Consider the following 17106-nt stretch of genomic DNA (forward strand, 5'->3'; position numbering starts at 1 on the left):
TCTACTCTCCTGACTGTGGCCTGTTCACAGCCATTTGCAAACTGCTTGCCTCGGTAGAAAAAGGTATCAAAGCCCTTTGGAGCTTTGATTTTTCAATCCCTAATATGAAAGAGAGATTGCTCAATCTCGACTGTGAAAGTGGAAGCAAAAGATGTTACACCTTTAAAATGAACTAGAGGGACTTCCCTGATGACCCAGAAGTTAAGAATCCGCCTTCCAACATGGGATGCGGGCTTGATCCCTGGTCCAGGAACTGAGATCCCACATGCCATGGCGCAACGCGCTCCAGAGCCCGAGTGCCACAACTAGCAAGGCCTTGAAAGGCAACACGGGAAGCCCCCGCACCAAAAGCACCCAGTGCAGCCGAAGTTAAAAACATTCAAATAAAAACAAAATGAACCAGACAAAACTTGGATCAAAGCAATGGAAAATGATCATGGTTCTTGCAGGGAGGCAGCTAAGGAAGGTGAGTACTTAAAGGAATCTTGTCATTTACATGCAGGTCTGTAGTGACCAAGCACCCAGTAAGGGTGGGAGACAGGCGTGACCACAACTCCTCTGCTCACAGAATGAGATGACCGGCTTTTAAATGACGAAGGAGCCCTGTCTTATACTGAAACGCTACTATGAGCCACTAGGGGAAAAACAACATCCTTCACAAATGAATCAGACTGTAAAGCACAAGTTCCAAGGATGGTCTGAGAGTCAAGGGCAAACTTGGCTAACTTCCCTCTTTGTCAATATCCAAAATACATTATCACCTCGCGGGCTGGAGGCACTCATAGGAAGGCTCCTTGTATTAAATTGCCACCTGGGGTAAAAACAGGCACAAGTCTCTTCTGTCACAGAGCTCCGACATAAAATAATCAGCCATTCTGCTTCCTTCTGAGGGCAACACTTCAAAGATGTCTGATCCACGCATTTTCTGTGTGCCAGAGAGTCAGAGACAGATAGAGGGTCCCTCACCACCCATATCATTTTTCTCAGCAACAATCTAATGATCTAGGGTAACTTTTCCAGGGGTACCAGTGTTGTGCAGAGCCCAGAGGGTGCAGGTCCATGTGGAGGGGGGCCAGCCCACACTGGCCTTCACCTTCTGGTGAATTCTTATTGCCATTCAGTTCAGTTCAGTTGCTCAGTCATGCCCGACTCTTTGTGACCCCATGAACCGCAGCACACCAGGCCTCGCTGTCCATCACCAACTCCAGGAGTCCACCCAAACTCATGTTCATTGAGTCAGTGATGCCATCGAACCATCTCATCCTCTGTCGTCCCCTTCTCCTCATGCCCTCAATCTTTCCCAGCATCAGGGTCTTTTCAAATGAGTCAGCTCTTCGCATCAGGTGGCCAAAGTATTGGAGTTTCAGCCTCAACATCAGTCCTTCCAATGAACGCCCAGGACTTATCTCCTTTAGGAAGAACTGGTTGGATCTCCTTGCAGTTCAGTGGACTCTCAAGAGTCTTTTCCAACACCACAGTTCAAAAGCATCAATTCTTCTGCGCTCAGCTTTCTTTATAGTCCAACTCTCACATCCATACATGACCACTGGAAAAGCCATAGCCTTGACTAAACAGACCTTTGTTGACAAAGTAATGTCTCTGCTTTTTAATATGATTAAATTAATAATTTTCATACTAGTTTAGCCAACCACCTAGACTATCTTGGCCCTGGACAAGAACCAGGGCTGATACATCATTCCACACTCACATCAGAGGCCAGCAGCTGGACCCACGGTCAGCGCAATAACTGAGCCTGATCTGACTGGTGACAGTCAAGTTCTGTGAGCTTCCCAGAAATGGGCTCTGGGACCTTAGCACAGACAAGCATAGGAAAACTTCAGCGGGAGTATGCCAGTCTAGGGCGCTTGTGACAATTCATTTTATGTGTCAACTCAGCTGGGCCACAGTGCCCAGATATTTGGGCAAACACACTCTGGATTTTTCTGTGAGGGACTTGGATGAGATAAACATTTAAGTCGGTTGACTCTGAGCAGAGCAGACTGCCCTCCACAATGTGGGTGGGTCTCATCCAATCAGTCAATGGCCTGAATTGCGCTAAAGACTGATCCTTCCTGATCAAGAGGAGATTCTGCCGGTACACAGCCTTCAGACTCGAGCCATGGCCCTGGCTCTACCCTGGGTCTCCGATCTGCCAGCCCACCCTGCAGATTTTGGACATGCCAGCGTCCACACTCACAAGAACCACTTCTTTAAAATAAACCTCCTTCCTTCCCCTGCACCCCCATCATCACCCACACCCCACTGGCTGTGTTTCCCTGGAGAACTCTAAAACAGTGGCAACCTCTGGGAGTCCACCAGCTTCTGCTTTAGCTGCGTCCACTCTGCTGACGGCAGTTTGTTTCTCCACTAACTACTACTTCTCCATCACTCGGCATCTCTGGGCTTCCCATTCACTCTCTAAAGGGGCATCTGATCTCTGTTCCCCCTGAAGACCGCCTGCAAGTCCCATAGCCAGGCTAGAAGACAAGCCAGTGACAGCTGGTCTAACAGCTTTGTTCAGAATGGTAGTCACATGGCATGAAACTCAATAGGCTGGTCATCATTCATCACTCAAACCACCTCCCGTTTTTATTTCAAAATCACTAGTGACAAGGGTGGGGGTTGCTCAGAGAAATCAATATACTATTCATAGCAGGTATAGAATATAGTGTCTCCTGTGTGGACTGACTGATGATTCAGGAATCCCACATTTTGCACAACTATCGACTTAGGAAGTGACACCTGGGGCGGAATCAGCCAGTCATTACCTGTGTGACCTCTTGCGATGGCCTTTTTGGTGTCTCAACTTAGCAGTGAGTCAACTGCTCATCTAAATGTTTCTGTGAGGTCTTCTGTAGGGGTGATGCAGTTCCCAATCAGTTGACTTGAAGCGAGAGAGATTACCTAGATAATCTGGTGGGCCTGCTTCCACTGAGAGGCCTTAAGGGCAGAGCTGAGGCTTCTCTGAAAAAACAGTTTTGTGGGTAGACAGCTACTTGGGCCAATGCCTGAGAACCAGGCCCACAACTGCACAGAAGCCAATTCTTTGCAAAGATCCCGTCACATGTATTTTCTACTGGATCTGTTTCCCTGGTGGAACCCTGGCTAACGAATACCCCTTGTCTTTGCCTTAACCTCTCAATGCCTCAGTTTTTCATCTATAAGACAGACAACAATACCTACTTCACAGGGCTGACCTGAGGATCACACAGGTGAAGCTGAGCACAGTATGTGGCCCAGAGTAAGACTACAACGAGTATGAAATAGTATTGTTCATGCAACAGTCACTATGTTATTAATGAACCCATGCCTTTGGGGAAGAAGTTTATACACAAGTGGGGAGACTTTTAAAGACCATTATAACATAAAGACATATTTGCTAAAAATATAGCTAGATATAAAGTGCACCGGGAACTAAGGAAAGAAAGACCTATGCATGTCTGGGGCATAGCAGAAAGCAGCCCGTGCTAAATACAGCTCCACTGCTTCTGTTTGGAACCATAACTCTCCTCAAAATATGCAACAACAGGGCAAGAAACTCCTTTCTCACCAAAAGCTTTTAACCAAGTCTGCAGAGGAGTGTTACCCAACAGCTATGATTCCCTTTATGAAAAATCAGTCACTCCAATTTTTACTGAGTGCCTACTATGTGCCAGGTATTGTGCTCAGGGTTGAGGAATAAAGAGGTTTAAAAAAAAGTAAACCTCCAGGTACTTCCCTGGTGGTCCAGTGAATAAGACTCCATGCTCCCAACACAAGGTTCAGGGTTCAATCCCTGGCTGGGGAACTAGACCCTGCATGGAAAACTAAGCTCACATGCCATAATGGGAAAACCCAACAAAGTCAAAATAAGTTATAAAAAAGAAAGAACACAACCATTAAAAACTCATCATGTCAAGAACTTTAACTGGGGAAAACACACTTTAAAAGAAAAAAACCCTCTAGATGCATAAAAGGAGTCAGACAATAAATAAGTAATTAAGTCAGTGGCTAATTTATCAAGAAAATTAGAGATACCAAGGAAAGATTTCATGCAAATATGGGCACAATAAAGAACAGAAATGGTATGGACCTAACAGAAGCAGAAAATATTATGAAGAGGTGGCAAGAATACACAGAAGAACAATACAAAAAGATCTTCATGACCCAGATAACCAGGATGGCATGATCACTACCTAGAGCCAGACATCCTGGAATGTGAAGTCAAGTGGGCCTTAGGAAGCATCACTACAAATACAGATAGTGGAGGTGATGGAATTGCAGTTGAGCTATTTCAAATCCTAAAAGGTGACACTGTGAAAGTGCTGCACTCAATATGCCAGCAAATTTGGAGAACTTGGCAATGGCCACAGGACTGGAAAAGGTCAGTTTTCATTCCAATCCCAAAGAAGGGCAATGCCAATGAATGCTCAATCTACCGCACAATTGCACTCATCTCACATGCTAGCACGGAGAAGGCAATGGCACCCCACTCCAGTACTCTTGCCTGGAAAATCCCATGGACAGAGGAGCTGGTAGGCTGCAGTCCATGGGGTCGCGAAGAGTCAGACACTACTGAGCAACTTCACTTTCCCTTTTCACTTTCATGATGGAGAAGGAAATGGCAACCCACTCCAGTGTTCTTGCCTGGAGAATCCCAGGGACGGCGGAGCCTGGTGGGCTGCAGTCTATGGGGTCGCACAGACTTGGACACGACTGAAGCAACTTAGCAGCAGCAGCAGCACATGCTAGCAAAGTAATGCTCAAAATTCTCCAAGCAGGACTTCAACAGTACATGAACCAAGAATTTCCAGATGTTCAAGCTGGATTTTGAAAAGGCAGAGGAATCAGAGATCAAATTGTCAACATCTGTTGGATCATATAAAAAGCAAGACAATTCCAGAAAAACATCTACTTCTGCTTTATTGATTACACCAAAGCCATTGACTGAGTAGATCACAACAAACTGTGGAAAATTCTTCAAAAGTTGGGAATACCAGACCACTTTACTGCCTCCTGAGAAATCTCTAGGCAGGTCAAGAAGCAACAGTTAGAACCAGACATGGAACAACAGACTGGTTCCAGATCAGGAAAGGAGTACGTCAAGGCTGTATATTGTCACCCTGTTTATTTAACTTATATCCAGAGTACATCATGCAAAATGCCAGACTGGATGAAGCACAAGCTGGAATCAAGATTGCTGGGAGAAATATCAATAACCTCAGATACACAGATGACACCAGCCTTATGGCAAAAGTGAAGAGGAACTAAAGAGCCTCTTGATGAAAATGAAAGAGAAGAGTGAAAAAGCTGGCTTAAAACTCAACATTCAAAAAACAAAGATCATGGCAACCAGTCCCACCACTTCATGGCAAATAGATGGGAAACAACAGAAACAGTGACAGACTTTATTTTCTTGGGCTCCAAAATCACTGCAGGTGGTAACTGCAGCCATGAAATTCAAAGACACTTGCTCCTTGGAAGAGAAGCTATGACCAAGCTAGACAGCATGCTAAAAAGCAGAGACATTACTTTGCTGACAAAAGTCCATCTAGTCAAAACTATAGTTTTTCCAGTAGTCGTGGATGGATGTGAGAGTTGGACTATAAGGAAAGTTACAGTCCGAAGAATTGATGCTTTTGAACTGTGGTGTTGGAGAAGACTCTTGAGAGTCCCTTGGACTGCAATGAGATCCAACCAGTCCATCCTAAATGAAATCAGTCCTGGGTGTTCATTGGAAGGACTGATGCTGAAGCTGAAACTCTAATCCTTCGACCACCTGATGCAGAGAACTAACCCATTGGAAAAAAGCCTGATGCTGGGAAAGATTGAAGGCAGGAGGAGAAGGGGATGATGGAGGATGAGATGGTTGGGTGGTATCACCGACTTGACGGACATGAGTTTGAGCAAGCTCTGGGAGTTGGTGATGGACAGGGAAGCCCTGGCATGCTGCAGTCCATGGGGTCACAAAAGAGTTGGACACGACTGAGCAACTGAACAGAATAGAATAGTGAAAGAAAGATAAAGCCTGGTAAGAGAATCAACTGAGGGTAAAGAAGGAACTCTGGGAGAAGTTGGGATAGAAGCGGGAAAAGAGGGATTATAATTGTAACCAGCAAGACCAGAACCTATCTTTCAGTCGAGTGCAGGATTCCTAAGGTGAAGAGCAAAACTGTGCACAGCCTGAGCTTGCTGGGGGTCCAGGTGGTTAGTCCTTCTGTGGTTAGTTCTGCCCTCAGCCCCCTCCTCCAATTCCTCCCCCAATGCCCGCCACCCTCCTTCCAGCTGTCCCCAGTGGTGCCCTGAATGGGCAGAGATTCCTGCTCTCAGGGGAGCAGCTTGGGAGACAGCAAGTCAAGGGTTGATAGGGGATGGGCCGTCACTACTTTGCTTTTGTCATTATTCACCTGAAACGCTGCTAGTGCCCAAATCTCTCAAACTGGTTTCTTAGAGGATGTCCGAGGGGTTCCACGGACCACACCAGTGTTTGTTTCAAACTGCACAGATACAGAAGCTGATAGAGAGAGACTGCAGTGGCGGTCATAAATACTCAGGATCCCAAGGCTTTGTAATAAATGTCGGTGCCACCTTCTCTAGTAAATCTGCACTAATAAAGCACTGTTTTTATGTAATGGGGATCTATACTATTTTTCTTGAAAAGAATATTCTGCTACTTTAAAAATATTTGAGGATCACTGCTATTAAGGAAGTCCATGTTACCCTTTTTTGAAAACTGAAGTCTGGGGCTGACTTACTTTGAGAGGTTGCAAATCACCACTCCAACGCATGCAAGAGTTACTGGCATCACTGATTCAAAAAGTACACAGGAGAATTAATTTGGGATTTAAAAAAAAAATCATCATCCTATTCATACAAAGGGAAAATGCACTTACAACTCTAAATGTGGTTTCCCTGGTGATGCGATGGGCTGTGTTCAATGCTGCCAGTACTGAGTGCTACCTTAACACTGACTGACGAGTAACATACTTCGGGGTGCTGTCAGCTCCTGCTTCCAGAGCAGAGGCTGTACATCAATCACGGTTTCTAAGCAGGCATTCACTGTGTACAGCTGAATCAACCGAACCATCCTGAAGAGAGAATACTGAGTCCGCACTGTTGCCAAAATCTTGGCTCCTTGTCCATTGAGCCCAAACAGAACTAGAGTCTGGCGGAAACGGAGAAAAATAGATTTATCCCTTTTGCTAAACAAAGAGGAAACACAGCAGGCTAGTTCCTCAACAACTGTGCTCACTTCTCTCAGGAATTTCTGTAGCTGTTCAGTCGCTCAGTCGTGTCCGACTCTTTGGGACCCCATGGACTGTAGCCCACCAGGCTCCTCCGGCCCTGGGATTCTCCAGGCAAGAGTACTGGAGTGGGTTGCCACGTTCTCCTCCAGGGGATCTTCCCAATTCAGCAATCGAACCCATGACTCCTGCATTGCAGGTGGATTCTTTACCACTGAGCCACCAGGGAAGCCCTCTCTCAGGAATAGGGAGAGGGTATATGTCCTCAAAAAGGTCTTCCATTTTTTTCTTTTGCAAAGTTTCAAAACAGCCATACCTGGCCTCAGGCAACTTAGTAACTGGGTCAGGTGTCCCCAAAGTTATATGCCCCTGACGTTCATTTAAAACATAGACTGCTACAAAAGAGTACAGAAGGAGAAGAATGCCAGATGCAGAGGATAACTCAGATGAAGTCAGAAGTAATTAGCTTTGTTTAGCTTTATGAAGAACAAGTCTAGCTACAAGTGTTTGTCAGCAGTAACAGCTAAAGAATAACCAAGATTGTTTAACTCTTGCAGACCTGTTTGGCTGGTATGTGCCAAAGGCTGTTTATTCATTTTTGTTTTTGCTGCAAAAGTACCATTTGTAAAGATGGCACTTCATTAAAGCATTTTTCCTTTTATGTTTCAAGTAAACATAGTGCAATTACATGAAGAAATATGTGTGTGTATATATATATGAATACACACCAGTGGAACCACATAAACACACTCTGCTCCACATATTATATTCTGTGAAAGGTTTACTAATATTTAGGGCCACATTAAAGGACACAACTTCAATACAGTTTATCCACCCATTAAACACAAGGGCAGCACAAAGCCTTCTCAGAAAAAGGGTAGCAAGCTATTTAACAATAAAAAAAAAAAAAAGTGTAAGAGAAGGATAATTTCTATCGGTCAATAAATTATCACTGAAGTCTTAATTAAATCTAAATTTATACCTCACATACATCCACTACAATTTCATAGCATGACTTTTTCGCTCACCAAGCTACAGAATCCAAAGTCTATCTATTGAATTAGGTGTATTTAAGTCTCAAATGTCACAACAAAAAATAATTATTTGGTCAAAACCACAAAAACCAGGCTCTACAAAGCTTATTCTGTTGCTCAAATATTTGTTATGTCTGGGCCGATTACCACATTTGGACTTAAAAGAAAAATTTTAGTAAGGACTCTCTGTAGAGAATGTTCTTAACTCTAAGTCAAGGAAGAAAATAAAACCTGCTGGAGATCACAAACAGCCCACACATACACACAGTTCTGAGCAGAGACACAAACACACACATGCTCTCATGTGTGCAGATATTCAGATCATTTCTTCAGTAGCCACTCCTGGGAAACAGCAATGAAGAATTAGGAAAGGGAGAAACCTCTGATTTTCCTACTTCTTGTTCTTCAATTCACGTATGCAGGTGTGTGTACACACACACACACACACACACACACACACACACACCACACATGTATAAACAGGTATGAGGGGCTTTCCTGGTGGTCCAGTAGTTAAGAATCCGCCTGCCAATGCAGGGGACAAGGGTTCAATCCCTGGTCCAGGAAGATCCCACATGCCACGGAGCAACTAAGTCCATGGAATGCAACCACTGAAGCCCTCACACCTGGAGCCCGTGCTCCACAAGAGAAGCCACCGCAATGAGAAGCCCGTGATCCACAACTGGAGAATAGCTCTGCAGCAACAAAGACCCAATGCAGCCAAAAAAGTAATTAAAACAGGCATGAGAGATGTGTTTTCTCAGAAAGCGTCTAGCACACAGGCATTTTATAAAAATCACCCTGCACTTGTACCAACTGAACTTGTGTCCATTTAAAGAAATGTGAACCACCTTAAAACCTGTTATAAAGTCACTAAAAGTATAAAAGTTAGAATACAAGTGAGTAACACACAGATCAGATCAGATCAGATCAGTCGCTCAGTCATGTCCGACTCTTTGCGACCCCATGAAGCGCAGCACGCCAGGCCTCCCTGTCCATCACCAACTCCCGGAGTTCACCCAGACTCACGTCCATCGAGTCAGTGATGCCATCCAGCCATCTCATCCTCTGTCGTCCCCTTCTCCTCCTGCCCCCAATCCCTCCCAGCATCCGAGTCTTTTCCAATCAGTCAACTCTTCGCATGAGGTGGCCAAAGGACTGGAGTTTCAGCTTTAACATCATTCCTTCCAAAGAAATCCCAGGGCTGATCTCCTTCAGAATGGACTGGTTGGATCTCCTTGCAGTCCAAGGGACTCTCAAGAGTCTTCTCCAACACCATAGGTCAATCATAAAATGCTTACACAGCTAGAGGCTCAAATGGACTTTTAAGAACATATTAGAGTCTATTTAATAGACTCCAGCAGCACATCCAGAGGCTCACCCTCTCACTGCTCTTCCCTCAGTCGCACAGTTCCCCAGGTACAGCCCCTGAAGTGCCCTGAGTCAGAGGAGACCATGTCAATACCTGACTCAACCCTCGACCAATCACCACCCACCTCGTACGGTGACCCAAGCAACCCCTGACGCCTACACAATTCCATTTCTAAAGCCTTCTGTTAGAAAATGGGTCCTTAAATCAATGTGCCTAACCGACACACCCACCAATTTTTGCTAGGGCTAGAGGATGCAAAGATGAAGAAGACATGGCTTTCAGCATAAAAATCCAATGCCTGGCACATAAATGAAATGAAAATGAAATGAAGTCGCTCAGTCATGTCCGACTCTTTGCGACCCCATGGACTGTAGCCTGCCAGGCTCCTCCGTCCATGGGATTTTCCAAGCATGAGTACTGCAGTGGGCTGCCATTTCCTTCTCCAACATAAGAGATTCCCAATTAATCCCTGAAGAATGGGTGGAGGCATGAACTGAATAAGCAAGCTCACACTTCCTGGCGGTTCACTGGTTAAGGTTTGATGCTTCCAATGCAGTGCCACGGGTTCGATCCGTGGTCAGTGAACTAAGATCCCACATGCCACGGGGAGCAGCCCCCCCGCAAAAAGATGAACCTAGGGGCCATGTTTGTACATTATTCTCTATCCTGATTGTCTCATTTTATATACACATGTCCAAGTGGAAATGATACTTATATGACTTTTATCTTAAATTGCTATATAGCAATTCAGAGTGTATTATTGTTTATTCAGTCATTCCTGAAATGCTTTGTGTTGAATCTATCACTTTACTAGTATCAACAGCTTAACCCAAATTAACTTTCCTCTTCTACCCCAATTCCATGAGTTATTTCCTCAGAATACAGTTCCCAGCAGGGAATTTATGGGTCAATGGCAACGAACAGCTTCTTTGTGCTTAGTTGTTCTTATTTATCACCAAACTGTAACAAAAAAGAAAATATGCAATACTACCAATATTTCTTACCACCGTAACCTATAATTATTTCGAGTAATCTCGCAGACAAAATAAACTGGATTTCCATTTGCTGAACTGCTGAGGAGGATATCCCTGTTCTTCACAATGATGTCATGTCTCGGATTTTCTATCTTCATCTCTCCTCACCACTTCCAGAGAGAACTTTGTGTACTGACCTTTGGGATCTCAATATTTTCATGATAACCATTTAATCTTTTACACTGTCCCTTTATTTTTACCCATGCTGTGGCATTCCATTTAACATTTATTCTGTTGCTTGTGGCTGGGCTATTTTTCTTTTGTTCTTTAGCTATTCGGGCACATCTGTCTTGTGGACGATGATTTTCTGGCTTGCTTCCGTGGCTGTAAGTTTATCTTCCTGGTACAGCTGGGTTAAAAATACTATTCCATTTTCTTCTAGTTATTTTATGAATAAATACAGTGGAATCCAAAAGCCAAGGCACCTTTATACTTTGAGATTAATAGACTTTTAAAACTGCAGAACTTTCTGGTCAGAGGGAAATGTTCTCAGTTCCCAAGGTGGACTGGCACATATCATGAAAGGACAGACGTCACACGACAGTTACCCGTCTCCAATCAGGAGGAAAGCTGGGCATGAAATCTGAGAATCAAAACTTCCACCTCCTTCTTAGGTGTCTGCCACCCTGTAAGCCTCAACTGCCAGTGTTTTATACACATGTCTCAACAAGCTGGCTCAGAATGAATTTTCAGCAAGAAAGGTCATCACAGATGTAAAAGCAATCACCTGAACAAGATACCTGGTTGTCGCCCAGAACTACAACAACCAAATCAAAACAGCTATGGAGGCATGTCACCTAACGATCTAGTAAATTTCAATAATTTCCCTCCATTGAAAAAGCAGCATATATATATATATATAGTCATTTACAAAGTTGAGGTTATACTTTAGAATTTTTACTTAGAATTTTATACTTTAGAATTTGTATCTTGGAATGACTGAGTGACTAACACATATTTAGCTTATAGATTAAAAAAGAAGTAAATTCACCTGAAACTATACTTCAATTTAAAAAATAAAGTAAAATAAAAGCTAAGAAAAGAAAATGGGTATGGCTGACTTTGGAATCTCACAAAATACAGTGTTTAAAAAAGAGCAGTAAATTCATTGAAAGATTTACAGTGCTTATGTGAAGGGAGGTAGGATTATGAGTTATTTGGATTTTTAGATTTCTTTTGCATTATATACTTCATATGATTAAATATTTCTATACACACATAGCCAAAGCACATACTTTTATCCTTTTAAAACCTTGAATTTCTAAAAATGGATGTAGAGAAGATTTTGGCATTATACTGAAGCAAATGCTACTAGTAATTTGGCCAAATACCCTACCTTTTATTTTGGCTCAGTTCAGTTCAGTTCAGTTCAGTCGCTCAGTCGTGTCCAACTCTTTGCGACCCCATGAATTGCAGCATGCCAGGCCTCCCTGTCCATCACCAACTCCTGGAGTTCACTCAGATTCACATCCATCGAGTCAGTGAGTCCATCCAGCCATCTCATCCTCTGTCGTCCCCTTCTCCTCCTGCCCCCAATCCCTCCCAGCATCAGAGTCTTTTCCAATGAGTCAACTCTTCGCATGAGGTGGCCAAAGGACTGGAGTTTCAGCTTTAGCATCATTCCTTCCAAAGAAATCCCAGGGCTGATCTCCTTCAGAATGGACTGGTTGGATCTCCTTGCAGTCCAAGGGACTCTCAAGAGTCTTCTCCAACACCACAGTTCAAAAGTATCAATTCTTCGGTGCTCAGCCTTCTTCACAGTCCAACTCTCACATCCATACATGACCGCTGGAAAAACCATAGCCTTGACTAGATGAACCTTTGTTGGCAAAGTAATGCCTCTGCTTTTCAATATGCTATCTAGGTTGGTCATAACTTTCCTTCCAAGGAGTAAGTGTCTTTTAATTTCATGGCTGCAATCACCGTCTGCAGTGATTTTGGAGTCAAAAAAAATCAAGTCTGACACTGTTTCCACTGTTTCCCCATCTATTTCCCATGAAGTGATGGGACCAGATGCCATGATCTTTGTTTTCTGAATGTTGAGCTTTAAGCCAACTTTTTCACTCTCCACTTTCACTCTCATCAAGAGGCTTTTGAGTTCCTCTTCACTTTCTGCCATAAGGGTGGTGTCATCTGCATATCTGAGGTTATTGATATTTCTCCCTGCAATCTTGATTCCAGCTTGTGTTTCTTCCAGTCCAGCGTTTCTCATGATGTACTCTGCATAGAAGTTAAATAAGCAGGGTGACAATATACAGCCTTGATGAACTCCTTTTCCTATTAGGAACCAGTCTGTTATTTCATGTCCAGTTCTCACTGTTCCTTCCTGACCTGCATACAGGTTTCTCAAGAGGCAGGTCAGGTGGTCTGGTATTCCCATCTCTTTCAGAATTTTCCACAGTTTATTGTGATCCACATAGTCAAAGGCTTTGGCATAGTCAATAAAGCAGAAATAGATGTTTTTCTGGAACTCTCTTGCCTTTTCCATGATCAAGCGGATGTTGGCAATTTGATCTCTGGTTCCTCTGCCTTTCCTAAAACCAGCTTGAATATCAGGAAGTTCACGGTTCATGTATTGCTGAAGCCTGGCTTGGAGAATTTTGAGCATTACTTCACTAGCGTGTGAGATGAGTGCAATTGTGCGATACTTTGAGCATTCTTTGGCATTGCCTTTCTTTGGGATTGGGATGAAAACTGACCTTTTCCAGTCCTGTGGCCACTAAACACAAGCACCTCCCTTTTTTCATATGTACCAGGACTCTTATCAATAAGTCTATCCGAGATTCATTACTGCACATTTAAAAGAATTCTCAAGATACCACAAACTTGCTTTTTCTTTTCTTCTTAGGGTTCAAGTCTCTAAATTACTTGCAAAAAACAGCTTCAATGAGGTTTACATAAAAGCAACCTGATGGTATTGTGGTTACACTTTCTTTTTAAGTCCTTACCCACTGGATAAATATTGAAACATTTATTGGCAGTAATAAAATATTTAAAATTCCCTTAAAATACTCAAGCCAAAAAAAGTGTTGAGGGAAAGAGATCAAACAAGAACAAAAGAGGATTGAAATTATTTAAGTTGGGTGGTAGGCACCATTATTCTATTCTGCTTCGTGTATATTCAAGGTTTTCCCTAATAGAGCTTTTTGAAAATGTGCTATAAATGAAAAGCCATATACACAAGTGCAGCAAATGATTCCTTATTTCATCCAAGGTAGCAAAGTTAAGCTCATAGATACTTTTTTTTCCCCCCTACATCAGGGGGACTGTTTCAAAGGGTGCATCTGACTTTGTACCTTCTCCTTATTAGGCAACAAAAAGTATATGCATGTGTAAATCTATCCAAAAATGTCTTTCATATGCACCTACAGACTTGAGTCAGAAGATTTCAGATTTTCTGTTCTGGGCCATAATTAGAACAAGATAGCCAGCTGACATAGCACTCCTTGGCTTATGACGCTTAAAAAATCAAGCAAGAGGCATGCTAATTCAGACAGCAGCCAGACCTATTCTGGGAGCCCCATTCTCCTGCTTGACACAGTGAGGCTGCGTCTCAAAAAGGACCAGCTGGTCTCCACATGAGATAGCTGCAGGGCAAAAAGCCTCAGTACTCAACACAAGTTAGACAGGCGAGACCACAGGGCTTCCTTGCTGGCCCAGTAGCTAAGACTCTGTGCCCCAGGGTTCAATCCCTAGTCAGAGAACTAGACGCTGCATGCCGAAACTAAAGAAGATCCCACACACCACAACTGGGATCCAGGGCAGCCAAATAAATGAATGAAAAATTTAAAAATAAAGAAAAAGAAGACCATGATCATTTATTTTATACAGTTGGTTCTCAGTAATAGTTACAGAGGATGATATGAACACTAAAGACCCTGGGAGCCCCAAACTGATGACTTCCCAGCCAATCAAAAGTAAAAACGAAACATAACCCCTAAGGGACTCTCAGCAGAAGGGCTTTCATGTACATTATCACATGTGATCCCTTGAGAGGCTGGGAGGGCCTGTGCCATTTCCATTTTGCAGATGCAGAAATGTGGGTTCCAAGCTTTAAGGCAACAAAGTCTTCTGCCTCCAAGGACAGAATTCTTTTCACTGGCTCACACCCCCTCGAAGTGTGCGGGAGGATAACCACCTCATAAAGTGAAGGAGAAAAGGGGAAATCAGCTTTAGGTCCAACGTTTTCTGAATTTCAAAACGCCCTCAATTATTTCCTGATGATCCACTTTATGTTCTTTCCCTTTGTTATGAGCCTGGAGACTTCCCTGGACAGCCCCTCCACCTCCTTCAAGTTTCTATGGGCTTGTGTCCCCTGCTTTCTGAGCTTGGGTAGCAGAGGTCTCCTGACAACTCACTTAACCCATGAAACAGAAATAATTATTTTTTAAAAACCAGGAGGAATCATGACGGCTGTGTGTGGGAGGTTTGCTTCCAGTCCTCTCTCCCCATCCATCAAGACGGCGCTAAAGAAAAGGGGCTGGGGAGCGACATCGCGGCCCTCACCTTCCACAGACAACTCCAGCTACGGGGAGAATGAGGCCTACCTCTCTGACTTCGTGAAGCTGGCCGGAATACTGACTCTTGGCTCTTCGGGCGGCGGCAGGCGACTTGTGATGCGTGACTGTGACGATGCCAGGGGCCCCCGCGCTGAGGTGTCTCTGGCTACAGGGAGACGCAGAATTGGACGTTCCATGGGGGAGCAAAGTGAGACTTCGGCTTCGGGAGCTTGGAGCCGTCTAGAAGAAGCAACAGGCGTCAAAAGTCAACAACCGGCCTGCAGAACACAGCCAGGCATTGCCTTCCATCTATGCTGGACCTCTCGGGCTTTCCCCTTCATCTTCAAGGGAGATGAGGGCCTGGGGGGGGTGCATGCTTTCATCTTACACTCTCTCAGGCCAGAGAGGCCATCCCCATTAACTATGCTTCTGGTCTCCCTTCCGGCAGGGTCTCCTGCCCCAAACTATGGCTATGGAGAGCTACTCCAAGGCCTTCGGACACCACAGGCTCTCAGGGGTCTGTGTTCCTCTTCCTAATACTCTCCCCTCCTGTGGTAAAGCCAGCTGAGTGCTCAGTGTTCTGTGAAGCATTGCCTGTCTGTCTCAGCCTCTCCACCCTCCTATTCTACTACACTGAGGCTATGTTTATTATCCAGCTAAACTATATAAGATTCTTTCAAACTCATCTTTGTACCCCCAAGACCCGGCACATCATGATTGTTTAATTCATTAAGTACTTAACACATGTTTGCTGCATGAGTACTAAGAATGAACTAAGTTACCCACCAATTAATCCCCATTTGCCCATGCACTACCGGTATTTCATCCTGTTGTGACATATCATACAAACAGTAACGGGGTATAAGGACAGCATCTCAACTCAGCAGCAATACATTTTTCAATAATGTGTTGGGCTAACTGGGCAGCCAACTGAAAAACAGATTTATCTCTCAGATCACAGACCCCAAACAGATCAAAGACTAAGAAAAAAGAAAGAAAACAAATCCAAAGGTCATAACAGAAAAACTCAATAAATTTAATGACCTAAAAATTGAAAGCTTATACACGGGGAAAAATGAAAGTCACTCAGTTGTGTCTGATCTTTGTGAACCCCATGGACTATACAGTCCAAGGAATCTCCAGGCCAGAGTACTGGAGTGGGTAGCCTTCCCCTTCTCCAGGGGATCTTCCCAACCCAGGGATTGAACCTGGATCTCCCACATTGCAGGCAGATTCTTTACCAGCTGAGCCACCAGGGAAGTTTAAGAATCCTAGAGTGCATAGCCTATCCCTTCTCCAGCAGATCTTCCCAACCAAGAAATCGAACTGGGGTCTCCTGCATTGCAGGTGGATTCTTTACCAGCTGAGCTACCAGGGAAGCCCTCTGTACAGGAAACAAATTTCAAAAACCCACTCCTGCCACCAACAAAGTCAGCCAATAAACCAGAAAAAATATTTTCAACTAGCTTCACAGACAAACGGTTCATCATTCTAATTTGTAAGTAGGAGAAGAATTTCTAGGAATTGATGTGACTGAGCACAGTATTCTAATAGGGCAAGATATGAATAGATAGCTCACAAAAAAAAAACCCATAAATGACCCTTAAGCCATATGAAAATGTGTTCAACTGTACTCATATGATAAATGTAAATTCAAACCACATTTAGATATACCATCTTTCACCCAACGGATTGTAAAAACCCGAAAAAATCAGTATGCAGTCTGCTGACAGACCACGGAGAGACAGTGATGTGGGACTGCCAAGTGGCAGACATCCCGAGGAGGGCAATCCGACAGGCCCTGCCCCAGTTACAAGGGCACTTCCCCGTGACCCAGCAACGTCCTGTTGGGGAACGTCTCCTCCACACACCTGCACCCAAGCATAATGGCACCAAAGCCGCGTGTTTAATGGAAAGGATCGGAAGCCACCTAAACGTCCCTCC

General features: G+C 44.0%; 1 protein-coding gene across 7 annotated transcripts in view; it reads right to left on the reverse strand.

The window, feature by feature from the left end:
• Positions 1-17106, reverse strand: part of OSBPL10 (oxysterol binding protein like 10) — a 333676-nt gene that overhangs the window by 162304 nt on the left and 154266 nt on the right. For all 7 annotated transcript variants that reach the window (XM_055558423.1, XM_055558427.1, XM_055558426.1 and 4 more), the window contains exon 4: positions 15211-15402. In XM_055558423.1, coding sequence (XP_055414398.1) covers positions 15211-15402 — 192 coding nt within the window. The remainder of the gene's footprint in view (positions 1-15210; positions 15403-17106) is intronic.

The sequence above is a fragment of the Bubalus kerabau genome, chromosome 20 (assembly GCF_029407905.1).
Source record: "Bubalus kerabau isolate K-KA32 ecotype Philippines breed swamp buffalo chromosome 20, PCC_UOA_SB_1v2, whole genome shotgun sequence".
In the NCBI taxonomy this organism is placed as follows: domain Eukaryota; kingdom Metazoa; phylum Chordata; class Mammalia; order Artiodactyla; family Bovidae; genus Bubalus; species Bubalus kerabau.